Source organism: Battus philenor, unplaced genomic scaffold, assembly GCF_028537555.1.
Source record: "Battus philenor isolate CCGP_79_NKW_IND1 unplaced genomic scaffold, ilBatPhil1.0.hap1 SCAF_7, whole genome shotgun sequence".
Classification (NCBI taxonomy): domain Eukaryota; kingdom Metazoa; phylum Arthropoda; class Insecta; order Lepidoptera; family Papilionidae; genus Battus; species Battus philenor.
Window position 1 is genome coordinate 11851311 of NW_027181737.1, and position 14742 is coordinate 11866052.

General features: G+C 30.9%; 2 protein-coding genes across 2 annotated transcripts in view; one reads left to right on the top strand and one right to left on the bottom strand.

The window, feature by feature from the left end:
- The window catches only part of stan (Protocadherin-like wing polarity protein stan), a 178330-nt gene extending 171469 nt beyond the window's left edge, over window positions 1-6861 (top strand). Inside the window, exons 48-54 of the mRNA XM_068774801.1 lie at window positions 480-656; window positions 1655-1753; window positions 2691-2916; window positions 3580-4001; window positions 4404-4472; window positions 5366-5423; window positions 6504-6861. Of these exons, the coding sequence (XP_068630902.1) occupies window positions 480-656; window positions 1655-1753; window positions 2691-2916; window positions 3580-4001; window positions 4404-4472; window positions 5366-5423; window positions 6504-6543 (1091 nt within the window). The 3' untranslated portion in view covers window positions 6544-6861. The remainder of the gene's footprint in view (window positions 1-479; window positions 657-1654; window positions 1754-2690; window positions 2917-3579; window positions 4002-4403; window positions 4473-5365; window positions 5424-6503) is intronic.
- A 3233-nt stretch (window positions 6862-10094) lies between these two features.
- On the bottom strand, window positions 10095-14474 carry VhaPPA1-1 (Vacuolar H[+] ATPase PPA1 subunit 1). Its single transcript, XM_068774229.1, has 2 exons — window positions 13703-14474; window positions 10095-11456 (listed from the first exon to the last, which is right to left on the bottom strand). The coding sequence occupies exon 1, from the start codon at window positions 14346-14348 to the stop codon at window positions 13731-13733; it is 618 nt and encodes a 205-aa protein (XP_068630330.1). The 5' UTR covers window positions 14349-14474; the 3' UTR covers window positions 10095-11456; window positions 13703-13730.
- Window positions 14475-14742: the final 268 nt, after the last annotated feature.

Genomic DNA, 14742 nt, shown 5'->3' on the forward strand with positions numbered 1-14742 from the left:
TCTCGCTCTCTCTTTTCTCTCTCTCTCTCTCTCTCTCTTACGACGACACCGCCATTGTAGCAAAAGGTATTACGATTTTCTCTTGATTAAAATTTGTGATAATACTAAGTTATGACATATCATATAGACCCACCTCCACATATATTTATTTTAAACCTTATGTTACAGAATTAAATATGGCATGTTCTACAAATCAAATCCTGCAAATCCTGATATGTTCCCCACAACACTTGGCTTGACGTAGTTAAAAAAAAAAAAACAGAAATGGCAGTTATCGAGTAATAGAAGGGGCTACAATTATATACATTGTAATTTTTTCATTGGTTTTGCAGCTCTCAACTCATCGTCATTACCATTTGTCACGTTTTCATAGACGTCCTGCGGCTTATATCCAGGCATATAGGCCTACCTTTTTTCAATAAGACTAGTTGATACTCTCAACTTACGTGATATTAATAATAAAGCTTCTTCTTACAAAGATGAAAGTCGTCGTCGCCGCAAGACTGGTACAGCTGGCGAGACCGGTGGTGAAGCGACTGAGGCCACGGACAGCGACAGTGATGGCAGCGAGCGCAGTCTCGAACTCGCCTCCAGTCACTCCTCCGATGACGACGAGACCAGCACGCGAAGATCCAGTCATCCACCCTCAGCCACGCGTGAGTTTACAAAGGGTTCAGAAGAAATTCCTTTACCAATTTAAATTCATAACTAGAGAGCAATATAAATTGGAGACTGTCAATGTTCTTAAAAAAATTTCTCCAAAAATACTTTAGACCGTAATAAGTATATCATTGTCATAAAGTCGCGTGTGTAACGTAAGATTCGAAACACCAAGATGCCGTACTAATTTAGGTTTAAACTTCTATGTATACAGAATGCTCTACTAAGCTAACTTGATACGTAAAGAACGTTTATTTATAGTTCGGTGGCTACAATGAGAAAAGAAAGTGAAATACTATCGTAAAAGCACATTGTAATTTAATCAAATAAATTTGATGTTCTTAACACTGTTAAAGAAAAAAAAAATAATACGCAAGTTGTATTCGCGATGGCAATAATTTTGAAAATTAGTTAAGACATGTCTGTTAACTAATTTTTTAATTGTAAATCAGTTTTTTGACTTCAAATAAATTAAAAAAAAAACATTATAGCGATTTGCAGCCACTATTGGTCGTGGTGTGCATCTGTCCAATATCATTATTCATAATAGCCAAACCTCTGTTTTCTAGTTATATTATATGTATAAATTTAAAAAAAAAGTTTATAAATTTTAATTTGAAAAATAAATTTCTCGTTGATAAACCATATATTATATTTTTATAAACGAAATAAATTAATTCTTAAACGTTTACACGTTGTTTAAGGATTCTGTTAAAATGAGTTAAAGCGTCAATAACAATTAATTTGTAAAAAAATGGCAAAAATAATTTGTAGAATTACTTAATACAAAAATAATTTGTATAAGTGACTTGTAACCTATATGTCCAAAATAAAAAGTTTTAGATTTAAGGTTATAAGTCACCATTTTAAAAGTTTGATTACGCTAATAGAAGATACTCAAGAGAAATAAGCAACAATTATTATTTGTGTTAATGGTTATACTTAATTAAATAATACTTCTTATAATTAAGTAATTCCTGTGATATTAAAATAGGAGACCGTGGAAGCAGCAACGCAGGTAGCTATCTACCGAACATAACTGAAGGAGCTCCTTTGGGCATTACACCACGCTGGCCATCACATATAAGAGAAGGTAATTTATTGCCAATATATAGAAATAATTAAATAAAGACACAAATTATATTAACATAAAATAATGATTAAACCCATAACATTTAAAATCCTCGATTATTAGTAAAATATTTTTTTCTGCAAAAACGATTAAAAGACAATTAAAACATTCTTTTAAGGAAAATATTTTAAAGACGACAGTCTTTTTTAAGATATAAAAATAGTTGAAATTGTATTACACCAGCAGTTCGGACAATGTCACATTCTAATAAAAAACATTTTTTTTAAGTGGCTATGCAATTTTCAATTTTTTTTCATAACTTACTCCTAAATCCTTTTAGAAAGATGAATGAAATCGGTTGGTTGGTCTCTAGTTATGGTGAGATTATTGTAAATATGGATTCATTTTTATACATGCAATTAAAAAAATAATGTAGAGGCTGTCACAGTCTCCGGTATAAACAATTTTCTTATATATTTTTAAAATTTAAAGAAAAATACAGATAATAAATAGGAAATATTTAAACTAATGTAGGCTGCAAGTTTAGTAAAAACGAGATTCTTATCTATATAAGCATGTATTTAGAAAAATAACAAATACATAGCATTTTAATACAGATACGAATAGAAAAAACGGACAATGGATAATATTACTCATTAATTTAAAATTCAATTGTAGACAAAAGAGTATTGAGCTTAATATAATGTCGCTAACTTGTAGTTTCAATCAAAAAAATCATTGTCAAAGTATTAGTACAAAATAAATCGATATCTCAATGACATTCAACTATATTGACTTGCTTTAGTTGGTAGCTACAAATGGTACATACAATAACGAATGTTGTCCCAGCATTGCCGGTATATAGATAAATTTTTAAATTAAAATTAATAGTTGACTATAAAATGGTCCTGAAATGATTTTACCATATTTTAATGTTGTAATTCTTAAATAAAACCAGAAGCAAATCGTCCGGACATCGGGCGTTGGTCTCAAGAAACTGCGTCCGAGCACGAAGGTATGAATCATGGACCCGCCACGCCATCGCCGAACCCTCTGCCCAACCCGGATCTCACGTCTGACGTATACCAGCTAAGCAGGCATCGACTCAAGCCTTCAATTCTGGAGAACGTGCATGATACTTATGTAGCCAGTGTGGACGCTTCACGCTTGCCCCTTGATAACAGGTTTTAATCTTGTTCTATTTTAAATTCAGTACCGTTTAAAAGTAGTCTACTTAAGATTTTCATAATCTGTTAATATAATCATCATAACAATAATCATTTCAACCAAAGGACGTTCACTGCTGAACGTAAGCCTTCCCAAGATTTCCAACAGGATAAGTTTGAAGCAGCCTACATAGTCTTCGATCGCCTCATGGTTGTCTGTCCACTTTGTGGGTGGATGTTGTACGCTACGTTTCCCCGTCCGTGGTCTCCACTCTAGAAACTTAAGGCCCTAACAACCATATGTTTTACGTGGCTTGTGGCCTGCCCACAGATACTTTAATTTGCCAATCCGCTGGACTTTATTAGTTATTATATTTTTACTTTCATTTGTTAATAAATCTCTTCGTTATAATTCTCTTCAAATATTTTTATTGGAGACCATCGCTATGAATTAACTTTAGCATTAATCGTAACTGTTTGAAAAATATATGTTATTACGGCTAATTATGCACGGAGAGCTTCCACAAGAACCACGGCTGTGGCCGTTTCTATTAAATTCAAAGTTAAAATAATTTTAACCATGTCCGTATGTACACGCACTTTTGAATAATCAATTATTTTTGACATTATAACAAGGTCTGTGTAGTCAGAAATTTCATACGATATTCCCTTGCGTTCTAGATATGGTGTAATGGAAGAAGATCTCATGTACGGCGTGCTACCAACTGACACTGAGAAACAAATGCCGTACGATCCCAACTATCCCATCTCACCCACGATGTACAGGCTGCCTCAGAATCCTTACGGATCCAAAACCTATCTAGCCGCATCTAGGACTTCTGACTATGGTTATAGTCCCACTAAATACCTCAATGGAGAGCCTAACGTATACGGTTCAAGGGATTTCCGGGATTCAGGCGTAACTACAAGGGATCATGACGGTTATCCTTCACGAGACTTTAGGGATTCCGGCATTGCTACCATGCTGAAGAATGATTACCAAAGGAAGATGGAGAGCCATTACGGCGGGGATTACAACGACGGGATGTCCGAAGGATCGGATAAACATCACACCCATGACAAATATTTATTCCCCTACACAGGTACGATTTTGACGTTTAATTCAGTGTTAACAGTTTGACATGATTTTGAGTAAATTAGATCAAGACATTGTGTTTTATTTTCTTTTAGTTTGCATAACAAAATTCTTTTTATGTATGTGAAAAATAATTCCTTACCTTGTTTATTTTGTTATACTTTTACATATTTCATATAAAACACAAAAAAAATATTAAATATTTAATTCATAACCTAAAATACGCTTATATTACAGACCGTAATGTTTTTTTTTAATAGATCTGAAACATTCTATAGTTATTTTTGAAATAATATACCTATTATATTCATCGTAGTCTTGAATTATTTTCATTGCACTATTCGCTTTGTCATTTTGGTTTTATATGTTAATTAGTTTAGCACCGCTTGTGACCTTTACTTTGCTTTAGCGGAAGAGGACCACATAGGTTTGCGTGACGCATCACAAGCAACTCAAACACGTGCTAATGCAAATGCAGGTAAGTTCCCATATGAATACAATTATTTTACATATTACCAATTCTAATCATTAAGAATTAAAAAACTGCCGGGTCGTGTTAATAATTATCTGTCTGTTGAAAACTTATTTATATTTATTTTATTAATTTATTTATCTAATACCATTATGTACATCAAATCTTGAGAAAGAGATCACTCGCCGAATCGAACTTCTAGGGGCAGCGTTCGGGAATCTTCGAAATATCTCGTCCGGCTTAACACAAGCCTCTACCATCTGGTCTCATTAAAAATCTTTGAGGAAGCCCACATCTAACAGTGGACGATCTTTGACTGAAATGATGATATGTACATTACATAAATAAATTATATACTGCTACAATCATCAGTACTTTTATAACCTGTTATTACAGTCATAAAACTTACTTTCAATAATATAATAAACCTTAAGTTTAACCAAAAAGACATTGTATATTTTGGCTCTATAATCTATAAATCTATTTCGGTTACAACAATAAAGTTAAATTAAATAATTTTTTTACATGTTACTACATGTGTTTATATACCTTTGTCTATAACTATACAAGGTTAACATCAACTATTCGCATCATCATGTCGCCCGACACAAGGCATAGGCCTCCCACAAAAATTGCCATAATGACCGGTATTGTGCTGCTCGCATCCAGCTGCTTCCTGAAACATTAACTAAGACATCGTTTTCACCTAGCCTACGGTCTTCTTACGTGGACCCGGTAGACCCTGCCAGTGCTCGTGATCGCTACTTAAGAACCTTTCTGCCCGTCGACTACACATCTAATATCGCTACATGAAAATTCAGATGGCAAACTCAAACGTGATACTTCATATTATTTAAGATTAATGTTTGAAGAAGAATCACAATTTTTTAATTCCTTAGGTGGCGAAAATCAGCAACAGATGGGGGCGCCACTTGCAAGCATGGGAGAGACAAGCGAGTAAGTTATTCAAACTGACAATTAGTTATTTCATCATGACATTTATTATCACATTTAGTATTTTTAATACCTTACCAAAGCATGAATTCCTAAGAATTTACTATCCTGCATGCTTTAAAGCAAATGTTTGTAAAATTTTTGCAATACCTCATTCCATTCTTCTATTACTCTCATACAAAAAAAACATGACATTGACTTATCATTATATAAAGTCAATAAGCTTCTTCTTCTGGTTAAAACCGCCTCGTATTCAATAATTTTATTTCTCCTATCTAATGATTTGTATTACCTGTTTGTTTTTGTCGAAATTGATTTTAACATAAAAATTAGCCCATATTAGAAGGTATACTTTTTTAGATAAGTGCATAAAAAGATTCATATTAAAATGGAAAAATACAGATTCGTATTTACACAAAATGTTTGAATTCGACTTACGTTTGTGACTGTTGTTTCTGAAATATATACAATCAGACATATATTCTTTACTACGTCAACTGTATAACGTAGTGTTGTATTTAATAATGTGTAACGAATTTTTAATAGATGGTGGCGGTTGTATGAGAAAAATTCATTGTAAATCATCTTTTGCTTTGCTAACCGATGGTGTTGCCGTACGCAAAATCATCTACGTTCATCTTAGGGAGGAGGTAAAGATTCAATGTTTAAAATGCATGCTTACTACAGTTATGTTCTGATACATTCAACACAAACACATTCACTTTGGTAGGAAACAAAGCTTTAACAAGATAATCATATTATCAATACCACATATAAATTACAACACGATACACTATCATGTCTTTTATGTTTTTAAAATGTCAAACCACAAAAATGTATCCGAACGTAATTAAATTATTTAATGATGGTTGTGGATTGCTAACATTTGAAACTATTTACAAAACCATAAATAATTTAGATCTTCCGCCATGTTTTTCAACTGTTTTTCTTGGAGATAATATACTATCATGGTCAACGAATTAAAAGAATAACAATTTATTTTGCTACCGCTAATTATTTCCCTTACAGTATGCTAGAATGAGATGTACAATTTCATATAATAATAATATTGATGTATTCTAGGAAATCTACTACTGAAGATGATGCGGAGACACGAGTATGAAGACTATATAGTACAAGATTTCCAATGAATCTCAATTAGTTAATTAATTTATTTAATGGTGTTGCAACTTAGATCGGACACGTTGTCGACTAAATAGCTCTAATGAAATTTTACAAAGACTGTCCCAACTTGATACCCACTGCCATAGCGTAGCATGTAACAGCTATTTATTATTGTATATGCTTTAAATAGATATAAGTTTAAACACGTCTTTAATTTAATTTTAAATATAACTATTTCTTAAATATTAATTGCAAATTTACGTAAATCTGTAAAAGAAACGTAAAAAAATTGGCTCAATTAATCATTGAAACGTTTAGTCAGAAAGAGTAATCCAATAATTTATTAATATTTAATATTGGAAAAAGATCTTTTGCAAAATATAGAACGTTTCTCTTCCGAACTTGACAGTTGACATTTAAAATTTTCTTTGGTTGTTAAAGTAAATACAAAAAAGTTTTTATATTTGAAAATGCAAATAATTATATTTTAAAATCCTTTTAATGGACTGTATGTAAAATTTATAGTTAAAGCTATATTATTAGTAAGACTAATTGATGTCGAATTCATAATTCTATTTAAAATTAACTCCTTCGATGGTACAATAAAATGTATAGCAGCTTTTTTTACGATACTTTTTCTGATTACATACAAAATTAGGTAGCACTGAGTATATTGTTTTCTTCTCTGTTTTTCATAAAAAAATCTAATGATTTTCATCATCAGCATTTATTACTTTTAAAATAACTCGTATTCTAATTTTATACCTAGATATTAAAGCTCATTTTTTGGAAATCTAAGGACATGTTGACAAATTTAAAAATTTCGCGCCTAATATATTTTTTAACTGAGAAGATCGTAAGGTGCATATTTAAATATATTTCATTAGTAAAATGACATCCAAAGGCAGTCGTGTAAATAATTTAGCAGTCTAGTGGCTTTATTGTGAATTTTAAAAGAAGTAACTTTATGCGAAATGTAAAACAATTATTTTTATATAATAAACCAAAACTATAATTAAATAAATAGCCTATTCAATGTTCATTCGTAAAATTAGTGCTTATTGCAACTAGATTAATAAGTATTTCGAAGAGATAAATTAGTTATTAGAGCTAAATAGCAACGTTGTATATATTTGATTTTAAAAGAGTGTTTGTGTGTATTTCGAGCGTTTCAACGAAGAGTCCACCTATTATGTAAATAAATAGACTTTTACACCGTAGTTCTTACTTAGTATAGGGAATTTAAGCGTCGAAAAGGCTTCATTTTTGTCAGTATTCCCCCACTCTGCCATATTGTTTACAATTTATTTGCATAAAAATAAAATCCAAACCATTCACTGCTTTCCATGTACAAATTAAATAAAAATTACGCAATATATAGGAATACCATTATTTTATTGTTTCTGTTCTGTATTCGTTCATTCAAAAAATTTGTGTGTAACATTTTTTTATACATGTATTCCATGTCAAACTTAATTACAATAAACTCCGACTCATATTGCCTTTGTATTAATTCACCAATTTTGCTCAGATCGTATGCTATTAATATAAATATTAGGATGTAAGTTGAAAGTTTGCTAAAAATTTTAAATTACAATTGCTATGAAATGTTACTCGTAGCTCATTTTGACATTACATTCCGCTCGTGATCAGTTTTAATGTAGGTACCTCTGTCGGGAATTGTTTAGTATAGCTGTAAAACTAAGCCGTTTTATATTCAAATAAAATAGTTTATTGCTAAATTGTAAAAGATTTATTATTTTTATTTCCACGTTTAATATACAAAATAAAAAATGGAGAATGGTTGAGGAAAGCTGTTCTGGTTGGATTTAACGATTTTATAAAGATTTTTCTTCACAAATCACCTGTAGTGATGTAATTCAATCAATTATAAAAGCAAAGTATGCGCTTTTATAAAACAATCTTCGATCTACAATCGTAATCCAGTCTTTAATAAGTAAGCTACCATCACTGCTCAATTTTGTCATATGTTCAAATAGATATTGTAAATTATTTGTCACAAATCAATCTAAAAAATAAAAAGAAAAGGACAGCATGTGCCGTAACGAGTTTTATTTTTTCTGTACATCTTCCTGTTATCTTTTTAATATCACCGCAGCGATGAAATTATCAAAGCATTTAATGGTAAGTGATATGTCAAACCATTACAATATGTCGGAACTCTTGACTTTAAACACAAAACCTTGCGCTGCACTAAATTAGCGGCGTCGCCTTGAGTTACAATTATAAGTATTTCTACACGGGTAAAGTTCAGAAGTTACACGACATATTTGCTTTGGATTTGCACAACATGAAAAAATTGCGAGTTTCTTCTCTGGTTTTCTTGACTATGACTTGTCTTTTCGAAGATACTTAGCAAACCCTATTGGACAGAATAAATATTTGTTTCAGTGTTATAACGTCAACATACGTAAACGCCTTTTATAACCACGCAATTCTTTTAAAAAAAACTATCCGTTAATTTATGTAAAGTAAAAAATTTAAACTTCTATCATATAAAATAAAAAACTTGATGAAAAAGTAATACATACATGTTTTCGGGTTAGAATTTTATAATAACTTTACAAATACCAAAATAAAAATTCTCGTCATACAGAACCCGTGATAACATCAATCATAATCACGTGCCTTCTATGTAAAAAGCTGTTGAAAATATTACATAATTTACCTGTATATGAAGTGATCGGATACATGTATGCTTATTAACGCGTATTTACGGAGACTGGTTTAATGAATTAAAACATTAAGTGACTACAATTAGCAATTCATACTTTATTGAAAAACTGAACGGTATTACATTACACTTCAGTGTAATGTTTATGAATTATCATGTGTTATATTATTTATGAAATTTATTAAACAAAACTTGTAAAAAAAATCTTAGTGTGAAGGTTTTTTAAGTGATAATACTACTAAGCTTTCCTTTTCCTTTGACTATTATCTCAATCCTAAGGTTTAAATTTATCGCCTCGAATGATGACTGCGCCTATAGAACCACCGTTGCTTAGATTATCAATTTTTTTACACTACATATCCTATTAGATGTTTTTATTGTTATTATGTTGTCCAAAATGTATAACTAAGGAATCAATTTCACTACTACTGTAGTAAGTATATAGTTAAAATGATCCCCAAAAAACCTGCACTAGTTGTGGGTTCTTAGATCAAATGGCGTTTGTAACCTTCGTAACTTAAAAGTTGAAAGATACCATTATAAGGGAGCGAAATGATTAGTTTTTATTAAATTGGGCACTTCTGAAATTCTACACAATAAGTCACTATAAATAATATGTGTAATAAGAATAAATGCATAAATTAACAAACCTTTGCCTTTTCGAAATCTATCTGCATGCAGACAAGTATAGCTTTTCTCTCACAAATGCCCATAAACATCCCAGATTTTGTTTAATTTAAATGTGGCAACTCCGAGGCAACACTTTAATACAAGACTGAATATCTTATCCATTGCGCATTAGTTACCTGAAAAGTCAAATGTTGGGAATGAAATAAAAACAAACATACTTTTAGCTATTTAATCTTCAACATACATAGTATCTACATTTGCACAAATATATTATTAGAATTGCATCAGTAAATCGTACTTAAACTGACCTTATAATATTCACTTATTTCACTTCTTTTGTTGCAAATTGTATGAACATGCACTGAATTTGTGCCTAATACAAATGAACTTCCATAAATATATGGCTTTGTATCATTGTCTAAAGATAAGATGCATAATAACATTTTTACAATAAATTATTAAGTTTTGTATCATAACATTGCAAGGGATCAAACTAATATTTACATTTGCTAGTGACATCAAACATTTCATACAAATCAATATTCCAGGTTAAATAAAAGGACCAGTAATAAAAATTTCGTTTTAGTCAATTAAATAAAATGAAAATATTTATTAACATAATACTTTTGGACTTAATAATTGAATCATAGACAGTAAACATACTTTGCAAAGGAATAATCTCTGTTGAATATTTCTTAACTACATATAACATGTATTCCCTATAAATTTCGAAATATAGACGGCTAGGTTATTTAAAAGCATTTTCATAAAACACACATAAGCTAAATCAAAGTATACAACACCACAGGGCTGACACAGATTGGGGTATTTAATTTGAAACCTTATTAACACACACCCCAGAAGATGTGTAAGATCTTTTACTGTGCTCCTAATTGGAAATATAGTACTGGACTATTCACAAAACGTTTATGTCTGCTATGAACCAATAGAAGCCTTTACAAGTTGCATTAAGATTTCATGGAATGTTTAAGCCTTATAAAAAGTGACTAGATACCACATTGCATTATTTTAAACTATTTTGAGCACCTTATTATTCAGCAGTAATACAAAGAAATCTACCAAATCTTACTGATGTTTAATTCTATAGCAAAGTATACAGTAGTACATAGAAATACATATAGTAAATATAAAGTTAACATAGTGCTAGGATGTCATGCAATGGGTACCTAGTCAATTCTGGATCAGGACACTGTAAAATGGATTACAACACAAATTCTACTGATTATAATAAAGTCTGAAACACTCCAATACAATCCAGACCTGTTCATCAGACTATCTAACACCTTAGCACTGAAATATTCAAATAATTTAAAAACAATTTATTAAGATGATGGTGCTAAGATGAGATAGTCATTTTTTAAACAAACTGTCCTCAAGAGTAAAACACAATAATTAGAATTTGTAAAATAACTTCAACAAATGAAATATGTATAAGAAGTACACAAGTCCAACCAACACTTAATATAGAAAACTATGTCACTCATGTGATAGATGTATTTGCGCTTTGCACTGGTCGTCACAAATTTCTAGTTGGAGGTCAAGGCTGGATGGTCCAGTGCTGTGTACTGAAAGAAAAAATAACAATAATGTCATAATAATATACACATGTTTATACAATGCAATATTTTTCAGAGACAGTATTTTATGTGCTTGAATAAAAATATTTGTGAAAGAGTGGAAGTTGTGGTGTATAGAGGGGCTAAACCTCACAATGAAACAAATATTTATCCTTTCAAAAAGACTTGCTAAGCATCTTTGAAAAGTCAAGGTGGAATTTTTCAGAATTTTGATTTTACCAAGAACCTGATATGAAATGCAATGATTACTATTTAATGCTAACACCTATTTTAAATTTTTTTCCTGTTATAAATCACAATCATATTATAACTGTCTCTTATCAAAACTGCTTTTGCACACTACCATAGTTTTATTGTCACTGGCCATGAGAGAGTTAGGGAATCGAGACATTAGGAAGATCTGTCTGATCTTCTATTCTTCATAATAATTGCACACAGAATAAATTTGTTTGCACCTCATTGACGCTTTAATATTTGTATTGCAGATTACAGATGAATCAGCTGATAAGGAAAGCAACTTATAAGATCAATGTTTTTAATTAATTTGAGAAAAATTGTGACTCCTAAATTAATTAATAAATTTCCTTATTTGGAAAATGATTTTTTTTTTTCAAGTCCAAATATGGCTTTATACCAAAAGTGTTTATGAATAAAAATCTTGAATCTTATTAAAAGATCAACATCTTGTCCATTACAATTATTTAAAAACTATCCAAAAATGTATAAAATTATCATGAATTTTTATTTTTAAGTGCAAAAATCACCATTCTGCACCTAACAAATTGAACCACAGGATAAGTTTGTGGCTTATTCTGCTCTGTGATCTCAGTACCGGTGAAACTGTAAGAACCTTAAAGACTCACAGCATATAAATGACTCATAAACTATATTTAAATAACAGTAAACACAGTTTAGAGACATTTAAGGTTATATGACTTAGTGTTTGACTGACCCACTTTAACATTCTTTTTTCAAAAGATCTATTTTTGTGTGATAAAGAGTGTTGCATTTTAATTTATCTGATCAATTACTTACTGAGCACTTCCAAATAATAATCTACATGTCTGCCTCCTTTCATGAAAAACAGAATACTAACACACCCATTTTCAAACTTATTACATAGTTTTTAAAAGCAAGATAAAAGTTTTTTATCAAACCATATAATTGGTGTTTGCACCAGCTATGACACCCATAAAAAAACGCCACCGTTGTAAATATACAACCTGATCATTACAATATATTACATTTTTACTAGAGTAATGGTAACCTAGTAATTTAGGACCAATCATACATTCAGGATATGACTACATAAGGCAAGGAATAATTTTGAGTAAATTATATAACATGACCATAGCACAGAAACAGTTAAAAAAGATGTCACAGTCTGTGAGGCATGTCCTTGGACCAAAACTGTAGAAGCTGCATTCACTAATACATAATTATGTTCTCTTGTTAGATTCCGCCTGAGTATCAATATTGTAAATGGATTAATATATATACTATTCATGCGGATGTTTTACTAGAATCTTTAACAAATATAACATTTTAATGCAACAATTAAGTAGTAAATACTAATTAATTGATTGAAGCCTTTAATTAAAATCACCTATTGCGACTCATTCAAAAAACTGAAAATAACCTTTAGATTTAATATGACAATAATTGGCATTTATTAAGAATAAAAACTTTTAATGTGTGTATCTAAGTGTTAGTTGTCTAGTGTAATACCCATTATATAATTTTAAATTAAAACAGGTTAAACAATATATATATATATATATATATATATATATATATATATATATATATATATATATATATATATATATATATATCTTTGTATATTCAAGACAACAAATAACCCAATAATCTTTTTAAATAATCCATATTCTCCAAATGTAAATTGTAGGGTTCCACAAAAACCTAATGAGTTTTTATATATTTATTACTTATCACTTAGTAAAATCCAATATGTTATTATCTATATTATCATCTAGCTAAAGATGATAGATTTTGGTATTTGTACCACATAACATGAAAATTTACAAATTTTTAGGATATGTTTAAGAAATTAGATAAAGAAAAAATTTTTTTTATCTCAATTGGTCACATGCCTTATATAAAATATATACCACCTAAGTTATGGAATTTGTAACACTGCCCACATTACACATAACATTAATTATAGATAAGAGAAATATTAAAATATGTAATTAATAAAAAAAATTACTTACACTTATGTTCAAGTATATTTTTCTTGAATTACTGGTTGCCCATTTTAACCTTTGACGTCATGTAAATGCCGACGATGAGGCCAAAGAGTCCAATAGCTGACCCGAAAATCTCAACAATTAAGATTTTTACAAAGAGCGCAGCATTCGCAGCATCAGAGAGTGCAGCTCCAGAGCCTACAATTCCAACAGCGATACCGCAGAATAAGTTTACCAATCCAACAGCAAGGCCAGCGCCGAACATTACGTATCCAGCCATCCAGTTCTGGTTCTTGATTGACAAATCAGTCAAAGGTTCCGTGTACTTCTCAAGCATACCAGACAGCACGATCGCAGTGATCAATCCGTAAATGGCCACGGCTTCGCAGAAGATAACTGAGATCAAATTCTTGGTTTTGATACGGGGAGCTTTGACACCTCCACCAACTATGCTCACTCCCGTCGTATGTATTCCCATCGCCGCGCCCACCACGGAAAACGCTACTGAAAAAGCGATTCCCAACGTTCCCCACATATACGGGGACGTGTTTTCCAGGAACCATCCAAAACTAATTTGCTCACCCTTCCCGTTGAGGAGATAGTACATCGAAAATATCGGTATCACGATTCCTATCAGCAGCAGGAGCAGGTAAGTTAAGAAGTACCTCATCTTGGATGATTTTTTGTGTTAATTGGAGCTGCTGAACCAGAAGATCCCAAAAGGGACGGCCTTTTTTCTCCAATCCTACCTTGACAGAAAACTCAAAACGGAGAAGTCTTGTGATCACAAGAAACCAAAGACACAACTTTGTTGCTATATGCAAAATATAATTTTATTACTCATAGACTTTGAAAGACAGATTTTTAAAGATATCTATCTTTAAAGTATCCTCATCCTCATTTTGGTGGTCTCCGCGTGATATGGGTAATTTTAACATTGCGGTTTTATCATATATAATAAAAGTAAACAATACAGAGATATTTGTATAAACCATTGATTAAAGCAATTTTTATTAAATACATAACATTAATGTTATTTGTTTTTGTTAATTCAGTTTTAATGA

Bases quoted from the DNA above. Each gene is read 5' to 3' on its own strand.
- VhaPPA1-1 (XM_068774229.1), bottom strand. From the start codon at position 14,348: ATGAGGTACTTCTTAACTTACCTGCTCCTGCTGCTGATAGGAATCGTG.